The 13,885-nt window shown below is 31.3% G+C and overlaps 1 protein-coding gene across 6 annotated transcripts in view; it reads left to right on the forward strand.

Moving 5' to 3' along the window:
• LOC145248979 (uncharacterized) overlaps positions 1-4,716 on the forward strand; it is a 68,277-nt gene extending 63,561 nt beyond the window's left edge. For 4 of the 6 annotated variants that reach the window (XM_080110795.1, XM_080110797.1, XM_080110798.1 and 1 more), the window contains 2 exons: positions 3,286-3,333; positions 4,159-4,716. In XM_080110795.1, the coding sequence (XP_079966921.1) occupies positions 3,286-3,329 (44 nt within the window). In that variant the 3' untranslated portion in view covers positions 3,330-3,333; positions 4,159-4,716. The remainder of the gene's footprint in view (positions 1-3,285; positions 3,334-4,158) is intronic. The other 2 variants (XM_080110796.1, XM_080110800.1) reach the window with 1 other exon arrangement.
• Positions 4,717-13,885: the final 9,169 nt, after the last annotated feature.

A 13,885-nucleotide genomic window follows, 5' to 3' on the forward strand; every position in this document is an offset into this window, starting at 1 on the left:
AAGTAAGAAAAAACATAAACCCTTCCAAGATTGACAATAAATAAGGCCATAATATTTTATGGTAAATTTAAGAGCGTAAGAACCATAGTTTTTTAGATGTGATTATTGGATTAACCAATCAGAAATCGTCTGTGGCACACACATCTCTGTTTTTATAGATATATAGATTAAAAAACAATGTCTACATTGCTGATGAAATGTGAGGACTAAAGGACAATATAACGTTGTCGTATGTGGCCGCAGCCGAGATCAAACTACACCTTTCGAGGCATGAACTACCCGCCATTTGGCTGAAGCTAAAGAGTTTGCAGTGTAATTCAAATCTTGCTGAATACTTGATGTTTCGGTAGGGCTATCATCTGCTCTCCAAATATTTCCTGTCCACATGCCACCAAATCTGGGTAAACCTCTCGTCGTTTAGCTGATCTTATTTAGATGTTACCTAGCAATTTTCCTTCGTTTGTCATTAGGAACTGCCCATTTGGATCCGATCGGTCATAAGAGTTTAAATCAGAATTCGGTCCAGAGCAGGTGGGATTATCGTAATAGTTTAAACTGGGACCCCACTGGCAAGGGATTGTGTGCCTCAACTTTTTTTGCATAGGCATCACCACTTATCAAAGCCCAGAGACCACTCGAGGATAAGGGTTAAATAGTGTACAGTACTCAATTGGACAATATAGTAATCATTAGTAATGGAAATTCAGTAAATTTGTTAACGTAAGTGGAACGGCTCATCAAGAACTGGTTTATGTTGAACTTGAAGACAACCATATTATAGACAGCTGGAAAGCAGGAAAATGGAAGACAGTTCCACAGGCGTGCAGTTCTAAGAGAGAAACTTTGCTCATGGAATCTACATTTAGGTTTAGGCACAGATAAAGAGTGGGGGAAATTATTGATAATGTTTTCAGCTAGACGAGTGTTTCTTGTGAAAGTTTGGCGAGGGGGGACCATAGATTGGAGCTCAGACGAGTACTTGCCATGAAAATAACGATAAAGCAGTTTTAAAAAAATACTACTTCTTAAATGCTAAAATTAAAGAACTAGGTACGGGCAAAATGATGCTCAAAATGTATAAACATTTTGACCCCCTCCCTTTACTTAAAAATTCGCCAAAAATCAGGAAATCAACTAATTTTAATGAAATTTTTAGTATTTATCAAATAATGATCGCGGAATATAATGAACTAATTATTTTTTTATTTAAATCTTAGTGCAAATGTATTATTTTGTTTAAACAAAACTTACCTTTACTAAAGCTATGCCTTTCTGTAGTAAATAAAAAACGCAAGAATTTATTTTTGCTTTTTTATGTAAATAAAGCATCGTTATTTGTAACAATAAAAAAAAATAATTTTTACAGGAACATTATGAAAAAAAGCCCCTGAAGTCCGTATTAATGAATTCGATATAATTCGAAGAAAAATTAATTTCCCGAACTACCAATATTATCATTGAATTAAGCATTGTTTATTTAATATAATTTCACACAAAAAATTATAATTGCAAAAAATATTTCTACTTCTTTTTACGCTTACATTTTTAACGTAATCTTAACATGTAATATTCTAATATTTCCATTGCACGCAAGAACGTATAATTATCAACGTAAAATAATGTTCATATAATCTTGGAAAATAAAGTAAAAAAAATTAAATCGAAAAACAGGAACATAGAAAAATAATTTAATAAAAAAAATGGCAAAAATTATACGAACGTTCCATGTCGGTAAGTACGGATGCGCAGAATTGAAAAGAAAACCAGTCTTTTGCCCACCCTCCTCCTCTTTTCAACTACATGCCTGTTTGTGTTCATCAACTTTAAATTTCACGTAAGCATTTTGATAAATTTTAACGTAAGTTTGTATTTTTTAGTGTGTAATTCTCTCAATGGTTATACATTGTTTTCTTAACCCATTGTAATTCTGTAATAATATTAATAAATAATGGTGCTAACTATTTTTTCAAAGAATAAATTGTCAGTAGCATAATTAATTAATTTAATTAACATTTCTGATTTTTTTAAATGAAGGAAGGAGGGTTTGCAACTAAAAAAAAGGCGTTCGGTATGACAAAATAATGTTAAATAAAGTCATAAATTATGTCTAATTTGTCCTTCTATACATATTTGAATATTGCCGCCAGAGTTTTTTTTTGGATACCTGGGTCCAACCAGTGATACATTTTTGGGTAATTATTACATTTTAGCAAAAGTTAAGTACATTCATTGTATTAATCCATTATCTTAAGACTTTAACTTAATACTTAACTTGGAAATAATTCCAGAAAACTTATATCTTCCTTGCCAGAAAAATGTAAACGCGATTTTTGTTATCATGAATTTTTACGTGAAATCTAGGTTTTTTTTTCAGATTTGAGATAAAATTATTCCATGTATTTTTTATTTCACACGCTTTTTTGTCTTTAAGAAATTAACTTTAAACTATTATCCTTCGAATACAATAAAAGAGTACTCGAAAATTTTAAAAATTATTATGATTAACCGGCGTTAAAAACATGCCCCCCCCTACGGAAGTAGCCATTAAATTGCCCGTTCCTATAAAGAACATATGTACTTATATATAAAAAGCAATGTGTGTGTATGTGAGTTCGTTCCCTATGAACTTCGAAACGGCTGGGCCAATTTTGTAAAATTTTACACAAATGTACTTTATGTGTCTGGAAGTGTTCTTAAATAGTCTTTCTGTCGAAATGCTTCCAATGAGTATTGAAAATCGATAATTGAAAAAAAGTATTGAAAATCGATAATTTGAAAAAAAATTAAAAAAGGAATAGTCCGATTTTGACCTTTATACAGCCTAATATCACAAGTGCATTTGAGAAATTTTATCACCGCACAAGTAACAGTAGGTTGTTTGATAGGACAGGAGTGTGTTTGTTTAGAACACAATTGAATCATGATACTTGACTTTTGTATTTTAAAATTCAAGCATTACATAAAAAATAAGAGGTTCTCTACAGTGCAATGTAGACTGTGGACTAAATCACTGTGGGGAGGCCTGTGAAGCTTCCTCCGGGTGCAGTTCAATGGGTCCACAATCGATTTGAATGAAAAATGGTCGATTTCACTGATTTCGATGACGATAAAGTATTAGAAGTGTTTAACATTCATTGATCCTCATTCAATCCCGGGCAATTTCGGGGTCCCTGCCAGTACATGTACAATTTTGTTATTTGTTTTTATTGAAATTTGATCAATAAAATCATATTTTTCATGAATAAATTATTTTTTTGTAAATAATATCATTTTTTTTCCCCGAAGATGAACCAGCGGAATTTGTTTATCACAATCGTATGAGGTATTGAAAAGGTAGGAATGAAACTTCCTTTGCTTTAAATAAAAAAAAATGGTGCTTGTTAAGATAGAGTCGACAAATCAATTTTTTATACATATCGATTTCATTAAAACAATATTACGTACTTACTTGTCATGTCGAAAATAGTAATATATCCAAAAATTACGAAAATTCATCGAATAGAACAACAGTTATTGTGTTTTTCATAAAAATTATCGCTATAGACAACAAATATTGCAGCCATGACACCAGTAATCTAAAATATTCACTTCGGAGTTATGTCCCCTGTGTATAGACTCTTATTACTGTCTACTTTATAACGTCTAAGAAAAATACAATTTTACCCTATTTTCCGTAAAAATTGATTTTAACTCCAACTCGCTGATTTTTCGTAATTTTTGGATATATTACTATTTTCGAGATGACAATCAAGTACGTAATATTGTTTTTAATTAAAACGAAATATTAAAAAAAAATCGATTTGTCGACTATATCTTAAGAAGCATCAAAACTTTGTTTCTATAAAGAAATTTATTTTGTTTTCTTAGATTTAAAATAAAACTGTTTCTATTAATCAACCATTGTTTCTATAAAATGAATCGCGTTTTTATAACTAAAACTTATTTCGTTTTTATATAAACACGGGTGACGCGACACATTGGTGACCATAACGTCTATGTTTCGGCATAGGGTATGTATTTGTCAACATTACTATGTATTTTAATTATCATTCTAGACTGTTGACAAGTTGAGTACATTTTGTATAAATGTTTTGTATATTTGATACTCGTGTCAAAAATATTTTTTATAATAAACATATATTTTGAATATCCTTCCAGACTGATGAGAATAAAGAAAGGATACATGCTGACCGTGAATTCCTAGAAAAAGATGGCAATAAAAAAAATTTAAAAAGAACAGCAGCGGAGAAGACAAAAGAAACTATGGACGCGTCCACAGAGTTTTCCGAAATGGAAACTCATTAAGAATCGCATCTTTTTCACCAACAATTCTACAATTAACAAAAAGACAATATTTTTTAACCTTAAAAACATTGGATAAAACATTTGCAATTCAGCATTTAAAATAGTCGTTTTGAAAAAAAATGACTGTGCATTAGTTTTGGGAATGATGTATACAAGGAAGCGTCGTATTTTGTGACTTTCGGCTTCGCATCATTGATTATTTGTAGAAAATATAAAAAAAACGTTAAAGCAGGAATTCCCATTAAAATTTATGTGTAAAATTCAATTATAAGTCACACCATATATCCAATGATTGTTTGCAATTAAGTTTTGTTCAAATTCTAGCACCGATACTTACATCACTAACACACATGTATGTATATATATTTGATTCAATTCACTTTGATTAAATTATAATCTCTAGAAAAAAGTGATGCCTCGCAATAGTTCTATTTCTTGTAAAAATATATCTCAAGAAGTTCTCCCTATTTGTTTACATACATATCTGTTATTTTAATTCACGGCCTGATCGGATCTAATATTGGACTGAATGAGATTCTATTATTTACCTATGTGGTGATTTTTTTCAACTACTGTGGAATTTCCACTAGTTTTCCTTATATACATTTTTATAAAGATTACATTTAAATTTGCCAGAATGATCCAAGATGGTAACACTAAACTATATTATAAATATTAAAGAATTAATATTTATAAAGTAATCTCAAGCAGATGTAAAACTAAAAAAACAAACAGGAGATAGAGCTTATAATAAGAGCAAATAGTTAACAAAACTGTTTAAAAATACTTTGAAAAAGAGTTAAAAACATATTTAATCTGAAATGAAAACACTTAAAAAGTGAATAGTCCTTAATCCGCGGAATTTTGAATAAATACTTTCCAAATTCAAACAAAAGGTAGGTATAGTAGATGAGAAGCTTAGAGAACAAGACATGTCATTGTGTATTCAAATGAAAATTTCTACGTCCAAACAATAGAGGATGTATGTACTGATAAGTTAGAAGATAATGGACCGAGACATGTCATTGTGTATTCAAATGAAAATTTCTAAGTCCAAACAAGAGGGGATGTAGGTACAGGTAAGTAAGAAGCTAATCGACCAAGACATGTCATTGTGTATTCAAATGAAAATTCTAAGTCCAAACAATAGAGGATGTAGGTACTGGTAAGTGACAAGCTACTATACCAAGATATGTAAACATGTATTTAAATGAAAATTTCTCAGTTCAAAAAAGAGATGTAGGTACCGGTAGAATAGAAGCGACTATACAATGATATGACAACATGTATTCAAATAAAAATGTCTAAGTCCAAACAAGAGGGGATGTAGTTCAAGGTAGAATAGAAGCGACTATACAATGACATGACAACGTGTATTCATAAAAAAAATTCTTAGTTTAAACAAGAGAGGATGTATGTACACCTAGAATAGAAGCTACAATACAATGACATGACAACGTGTATTCGAATGAAAATGTCTAAATCCAAACAAGAGAGGATGTAGGTACAGGTAAGAATAGAAGCTTATATCCCAAGACATGTCAACGTGTATTCAAATGAAAATTTACGAGTTAAAACAAGCGGGGATGTAGGTATAGGTAGATGGGAATCCTATAGACCAAGACAAGTCAACGTCTATTCAAATGAAAATTTCCAAGTTAAAACAAGAGGAGAGGTAGGTATAGGCAGATGAGAAGCTTATAGACCAAGACATGTCAACGTGTATTCAAATGAAAATTTCTAAGTCCAAATAAAAGAGGATGTAGCTATAGGTACAATAGAAGCTACTATACAATGACATGACAACGTGTATTCAAATAAAAATGTCCAAGTCCAAAGAAGAGGAGTGTAGGTACAGGTAAACGAGAACCTTATAGATCATGACATGTCAACGTGTATTCAAATGAAAATTTCCAAGGCCAAACAACAGGGGATGTAGGTACAAGTAGAATAGAAGCTACTATACAATTACATGACAACGTGTATTCAATTGAAAATTTCTAAGTCCAAACAAGAGGGGATGTATGTATAGGTAGATGAGAATCCTATAGACCAAGGCATGTCAGCTAGGCACCGGCAAAACTGTGGGGGGGGGCAGGTCAGTACTTTTTTTAAAGATTTATACGAAAAAAGCCATTTTAAAATTTTTGATAAATAAATTAACAATTTTTTTTTAGCGAGCCGAATAATGCATGACCATTATTAAACAGGGCATGCTTTGAATGATCGATACAAAAAAAATTCGATAAATATTGTGCCCTTTGTGTTAAAAATAGCATCATTTTTTTCGATCCCGTTTGAAAATGTTTGCCACCTTTCGACTACGGTGGACCAAACGCGCTGAAATAATTTTTTTTTATTCTGCTTTAAATTGCCCCCCCCATTTTGGGGAGCCTGGCCCCCACACACATACACATTAAAAACCAAACTCATACAAATGGTCACCCATCTGGTACTGGCCAGCCTCAGCTTAATAATACATTGAAATTTTCGTCACTGAAAAATAAGTTTTTTGGGCCTGTTTGGTCTTCCATAGTTTTCTTCTTATCAAACGCAAACGTAAACAGTGTCGATATAGACTCTAGTTCGACGCGAAATATCTGGTTACCTATATGAATAAGTGGAATTATTTGAAATTCAGGTACTTATATTATAATATTTTTGCATATTCTCTTAGAAAATCATCCTAAATCTTAGTTAGACAATAAATAAATAAATTATTTCAAAAACCTTTTTTTTAAATATTTATATACGTTTTTGTGCAAGACAAAAAATGTCAATTGTTAACTTTTTGGGAAAATTTAACATTTAAAATTTAATTAAAAATAGTAGAAAAAGTTTTACATTATTCTGTTTTCTATATGATAAAATTCAGGGTGTTATCTTTCTGGAAAAAAAAAGTTACTCAGAAATAATGGATTTTAATAAATGTAATTTCGTTTTAAAAAACAACAACAACTTGATTTTTCGGCCATTTTTGGCGGTGCCTAATGTATTCAATTAAAAATTTCAAAGTCCATACAAGAGGGGGCGTAGGAATAGGTAGATGAGAATCCTATAGACCAAGGCATGTCAGCGAGTATTCAAATGAAAATTTCTAACTCTATACAAGAGGGGATGTAGGTATAGGTAGATGACAATCCTATATACCAAGGCATGTCAGCGTGTATTCAATTGAAAATTTCTAAGTCCAAACAAGAGAGGATGTTGGTATAGGTAGATGAGAATTCTATAGACCAACGCATGTGAGCACGTATTCAATTGAAAATCTCTAAGTCCAAACAAGAGGAGACGTAATTAGAGGTAGATGAGATTCTTATAGACCAAGGCATGTCAGCGTGTATTCAAATGAAAATGTCTAAGTCCAAACAAGAGGGGGTGTAGGTATAGGTAGATGACAATCCTGTAGACCAAGGCATGTCAGCGTGTATTCAAATAAACATTTCTAAGTCCAAACAAGAGGGGATGCAGGTATAGGTAGATGACAATCCTATAGACCAAGGAATCTCAGCGTGTGTTCAATTGAAAATTTCAAAGTCCAAACAAGAGGGGACGTAGGTATAGGTAGATGTGAACAATGGAGACCAAGGCATGTCAGCGTTTATATTCAATTGAAAATTTCTAAGTCCAAACAAGAGGGGACGTAGGTATAGGATGATGAGAATCCTATAGACCAAGGAATCTCAGATTGTATTCAATTGAAAATTTCAAAGTCCAAACAAGAGGGGATGTAGGTATAGGTAGATGAGAATCCTATAGACCAAGGCATCTCAGCGTGTATTCAAATGAAAATTTCTAAGTCCAAACAAAAGCGGACGTAGGTATAGGTAGATGACAATCCTATAGACTAGGTGTATCAGAATTTTGTAGGAATTTTTGACGCCCCTAACACGAAACTGCGAATAAAATATAAAAATCTCGTAATTTCTCTGTTAAAAGTGGGTTATTTATTTTCTTTATGGATTATACTTCCAAAATAAACTATTAAAGTTGTTTTAAAAGTAATAGAAATATTTTTTTTTAAAACAGTAATGAATTTTCCGAACTCAATATTTTTCAATTTTTAAACTTTAAAAATCTATCAAAATTTTTCTATTGATTCTATTTTTACGATATTTTCAGGGTCAATGTGAAATTTTATGTTCTTTCCAATAAATCGAATATAATATTTTAGACAAACGTTTTTTTTTAAATTCACGCCCCCCCCCATTTTCAAGTTTCTATTAAAAAGTAAATAATTAATTTATGTTTCAAAGTCTTATATATCACAAATTGAAGAGAAAAGGTCAATAAATAATACATTCAAATTTAAAACAAAAAAAAACGTTTTTTTAGAAATTTACCTGTAAAGTCCGAAGTTTAAAACCTTTTTTTTTAAAAAAACACATTGTTTTTTTTTTTTTTTTTTAATGAAACCTTGGTCCTTGCTCCTTTAATTGAAAAAAAAATTAGGGCTTGAATTACATTTTTCGAATAGTTATAAGCTTGGAAAGACAGGGGGTCGAATAATTCACGCCTCTCATTTTGAAATGTCTATTAAAAAGTAAATAATTAATTTATGTTTCAAAGTCTTATATATCACAAATTGAAGAGAAAAGGTCAATAAATAATATATTCAAATTTAAAACAACCCCCCCCCGTTTTTTTAGAAATTTACCTGTAAAGTCCGAAGTTTAAAACCTTTTAAAAAAAACACACACATTGTTTTTTTTTTAATGAAACCTTGGTCCTTGCTCCAATTCAAGCCCTAATTTTTTTTCAATTAATGAAAAAGAATTAGGACTTGAATTACATTTTTCGAGGAGTTATAAGCTTGGAGAGATGGGGTGGAATTATTCACTATTTTCACGAAATTTCTGATACACCTACCTATAAACCAAGGCAAGTCAACGTGTATTCAAATGAGAATTTCTAAGTCCAAACAAGAGGAGATGTAGGTATAGGTAGATAAGAATCCCATAGACCAACGCATGTCAGCATGTATTCAATTGAAAATTTCTAAGTCCATAAAAGAGGGGACGTAGGAATAGGTAGATTAGAATCCTATAGACCAAGACATGTCAGCGTGTATTCAAATGAAATTTCCAAGTCCAAACAAGAGGGGATGTAGGTATAGGTAGATGAGAATTCTATAGATCAAGGCATGTCAGCGTGTATTCAATTGAAAATTTATAAGTCCAAACAAGAGGGGATGTAAGTATAGGTAGATGTGAACAATAGCGACCAAGGCATGTCAGCGTGTATTCAATTGAAAATTTCTAAGTCCAAACAAGAGGGGACGTAGGTATAGGTAGATGAGAATCCTATAGACCAAGGAATCTAAGTGTGTATTCAATTGAACATTTCTAAGTCCAAACAAGAGGGGACGTAGGTATAGGTAGATGAGAATAATATAGACCAAGGCATCTCAGATTGTATTCAATTGAAAATTTCAAAGTCCAAACAAGAGGGGATGTAGGTATAGGTAGATAAGAATCCTACAGACCAACGCAGTTCAGCATGTATTCAATTGAACATTTCTAAGTCCATACAAGAGGTGACGTAGGAATAGGTAGATTAGAATCCTATAGACCAAGTTATGTCAGCGTGTATTCAAATGGAAATTTCTAACTCTATACAAGAGGGGATGTAGGTATAGGTAGATTAGAATCCTATAGACCAAAGCATGTCAGCGTGTATTCAATTGAAATTTTCTAAGTCCAAACAAGAGGGGATGTAGGTATAGGTAGATTAGAATCCTATAGACCAAGGCATCTCAGCGTGTATTGAAGTGAAAATTTCAAAGTCTAAACAGGAGGGGATGTAGGTATAGGTAGATGAGATTCTTATAGACCAAGGCATGTCAGCGTGTATTCAAATGAAAATTTCTAAGTCCATTCAAGAGGGGACGTAGGAATAGGTAGATTTGAATTCTATAGACACAGGCATCTCACCGTGTATTCAATTGAAAATTTCTAAGTCCAAACAAGAGGGGATGTAGGTATAGGTAGATGAGAATCCTATAGACCAAGGCATCTCAGCGTGTATTCAAGTGAAAATTTCAAAGTCCAAACAGGAGGGGACGTTGGTATAGGTAGATGAGGAGCTACTAGACCAACACATGTCAACGTGTATTCAATTGAAAATTTCCAAGTTCAAAACAGTGTAAGTAAGTGTCTGGAAGTGCCCGATCGACCCCTACTGCCATGTTGGGTACATATAGGCGTCACAAAATGCCTTCTAATCTGCTAGGCACATCGGGACTTTGTTTTTTTTCTGTTCTTTCTCTGCACCGTGTAGGGTGGCGTCTGGATGTGCCCGATCGATGCCTACTGTTACCTTGGCATATCAACGTGTATTCAAGTTAAAACTTCTAACTTCAAAACGGGAGTTAGGTACCGGTAAATGAGAAGCTTATACATCTAGACATGTTGAAATGTATAAGTTCGCACATAGGGGATGGCAAGACGGGGAATAGGGATAAAGAATAAGAAAAGAGAGATAGACAGATCTAGATAAATACAGAGGTATAAAGAGAGACAGGCAAGGGAGATAAATTTCATGATTCAACTTATATGCTAATAAGAAATAGTTGATGTATCAGGAACACAGGCATTGTTTTTACTGGTTAATTTTACATCAGAATACACTTTTAGATTTTATGTAGATCTTTCTCTATAGGGAACATGCAAATAGCACACATAACATCCAGACATATAAATATATACATAAAACAATTATAGTTATGAGATATATCTGAACTAATCCAAAAAGACAATAATAATGAATATCATCACTTACCTTGGAAAATTATCCAGGCTGTATGCCTACTCACATTCCATCAAACACCAGAAAATCATGATCCATTGCTTGGTTGATCTTTTTTATTTTTTTTATTTTTATTTTTTTCATACACATTTGTAATTGTGTCTTGCTGTGTCAAGTATTTTTGTAGTTAATCTGTCGTGTTGGGAGAGGTGTTAACATGAATCAATTTTGCTTAACATTTTTCTTTATATATATTTTTTCAGTTTACAGAGTCATTGCAGTACCAAGTCTGACACTGTAATTGCTTGAAAAGTATTGCATTGGGAAGGATTCTTTTTTTTTTTTTGAGGTGTGCGGGAATTTCAGTAGGGGAAGTTTCTACTGATTTCAGATTCCAAGACAGCAAAGTTGTATTTTATTGTTTGTGCATTCTTTTATCAAGTTCTTACAGATGTTTTTGTGTTATGAAAGTGAAAATGAATGACTTGCAAAGGCATTTTTGCATTCTTTTTTTTTAATTCTTCACCTTTTTTGTTTTAATGTCACAAGAGTGAACCAAGACGGATGAGTTTTATTCAGCAGAGTGGAAAAAAACAGGGTACCTTTGGTTGTCCTCAATTGATCTGTCCAGAGTAAAAGGTGTCCAAGTTATTGCTCTAATAAAGTGAGAACCATACCCCAAAACTAATGCAGAACTCTACAAAAGCTACAAGAGTTAACTTGTCTAGGATAAGTGCCATATAAATTTGCAAAACTCACTATATAGCTCTATTTATTAACTGATATGAACTTAAATTGCTGAATATGTCTCAAAAATTTTCTACAGAGCTCTACTTAGAAATGAGCACTCTCAAAGACAATTTGTCTAACATAATTTTGAAATGTTTTTTGAAGTTACCATAGAGCTCTCAAATAGGAAACTTGTTTCAAATACTTGTCATAAAATATATATATATAATATATATTTTAAAAACTTACAGTATATCTATACTTACGTATTGACATTTAGGTTTTCAAAACATACTGCAGAGCTCTTCATGTTTTCTGAATTTTATGCTTTCGTCTACTAATGTATTGAGCACTCTCAAAGTATATTCGTGTAGCTGAATTGCCATACGTGTTTTTTGAAAGTCTATATTTAGCTCTACTAATGTATTGAACTCTGTCAAAATAAATTTATGCAGTTGAAATGCCATATCTGTTTCTCAAATGTTTTATTTAGCTCTACTAATATATTGAGCACTCTGTAAGTAGATTTGTCTAAAATAATTGCCAAAATGTTTCCAAATCTTACTACAAAGCTCTATAAATGCATTGAGCACTCTCAAAGTAAAATCGTCTTGCATAATTAAACAACGCAATTTTTAAATTTACTACACAGCTATATTAAACTATGGAGCACATGCAAGCATCATTGGCATATATATATATTGTTTAAACGTACAAAAGAGCTTTACTCGAAGTAAATTTGTCTAGCATAAATGAGAAAAATTCTTTCAAATCTTTCCACAGAACACTACCACAGTATTAAGCACCCTGGTAATTACTTTTCCAGCATACTCGCAATACACAATTTTAAAACTCACTACAGAGCTGTTATTATCTATTTTGCAGTCTCAAAGATAATTTTGGATAGCATAACAGAAATTTATATTTTTCAAATAACCCCAAATATTAACTCATACATTGAGTACTCTTAAGGGAAATTTCTCTGCTATAAATGACAAATGTTTTCAAAACTAAATGCAAAGCTTCGAAAAAAGAGCTGATATTATTACAGGTTACTTTTATTCAAATATCTATAAACGAGCGTTATATAAGACATAGAGCAATAAAGACATTTTATTTATATTTTTACTTAATAATTACACTTTAAATAAGTGCTCAACACTAGACAGAGCTGATATTATAAAACGTTTATTTTATTACAGGATAAATAAACATTCAGATTTAACCAGAGTTATATAAGAGTGCTCAATAAGACATAGAGAAATAAAGACATTTTATTTAGATTATTACTTAATAATTACACTTTAAATAAGTGCTCAACACTAGACAGAGCTGATATTATAAAACGTTTATTTTATTACAAGAGATATAAATATTAAGATTTAACTAGAGTTATATAAGAGTGCTCAATGAGACATAGAACAATAAAGACATTTTATTTAGATTTTTACTTAATAATTACCCTTTAAATAAGTGCTCAAAACTAGACAGAGCTGATATTATAAAACGTTTATTTTATTACAGGATAAATAAACCTTAAGATTTACCCAGAGTTATATAAGAGTGCTTAATGAGACATAGAGCAATAAAGACATTTTATTTAGATTTTTAGTTAATAATTACACTTTAAATAAGTGCTCAACACTAGACAGAGCTGATATTATAAAACCTTTATTTTATTACAGGGTAAATAAACATTCAGATTTAACTAGAGTTATATAAGAGTGCTGAATAAGAAATAGAGCAATAAAGACATTTACTTTAGATGTTTACTTAATAATTACACTTTAAATAGTGCTCAAAACTAGACAGAGCTTATACTATAAAAAATTTATTTTATTACAGGATAAATAAACAGTAAGATTGAACCAGAGATATATAAGAGTGCTCAATAAGACATAGAGCAATAAACCTATTTTATTTAGATTTTTACTTAATAATTACACTCTAAATCAGTGCTCAACACTAGACAGAGCTGATATTATAAAACGTTTATTTTATTACAAGAGATATAAATATAAAGATTTAACTAGAGTTATATAAGAGTGCTCAATAAGAAATAAAGCAATAAATACATTTTTTTAGATTTTTAGTTAATAATTAC

The sequence above is a fragment of the Euprymna scolopes genome, chromosome 27, assembly GCF_053919585.1.
Source record: "Euprymna scolopes isolate OS-2025 chromosome 27, ASM5391958v1, whole genome shotgun sequence".
NCBI lineage: Eukaryota > Metazoa > Mollusca > Cephalopoda > Sepiida > Sepiolidae > Euprymna > Euprymna scolopes.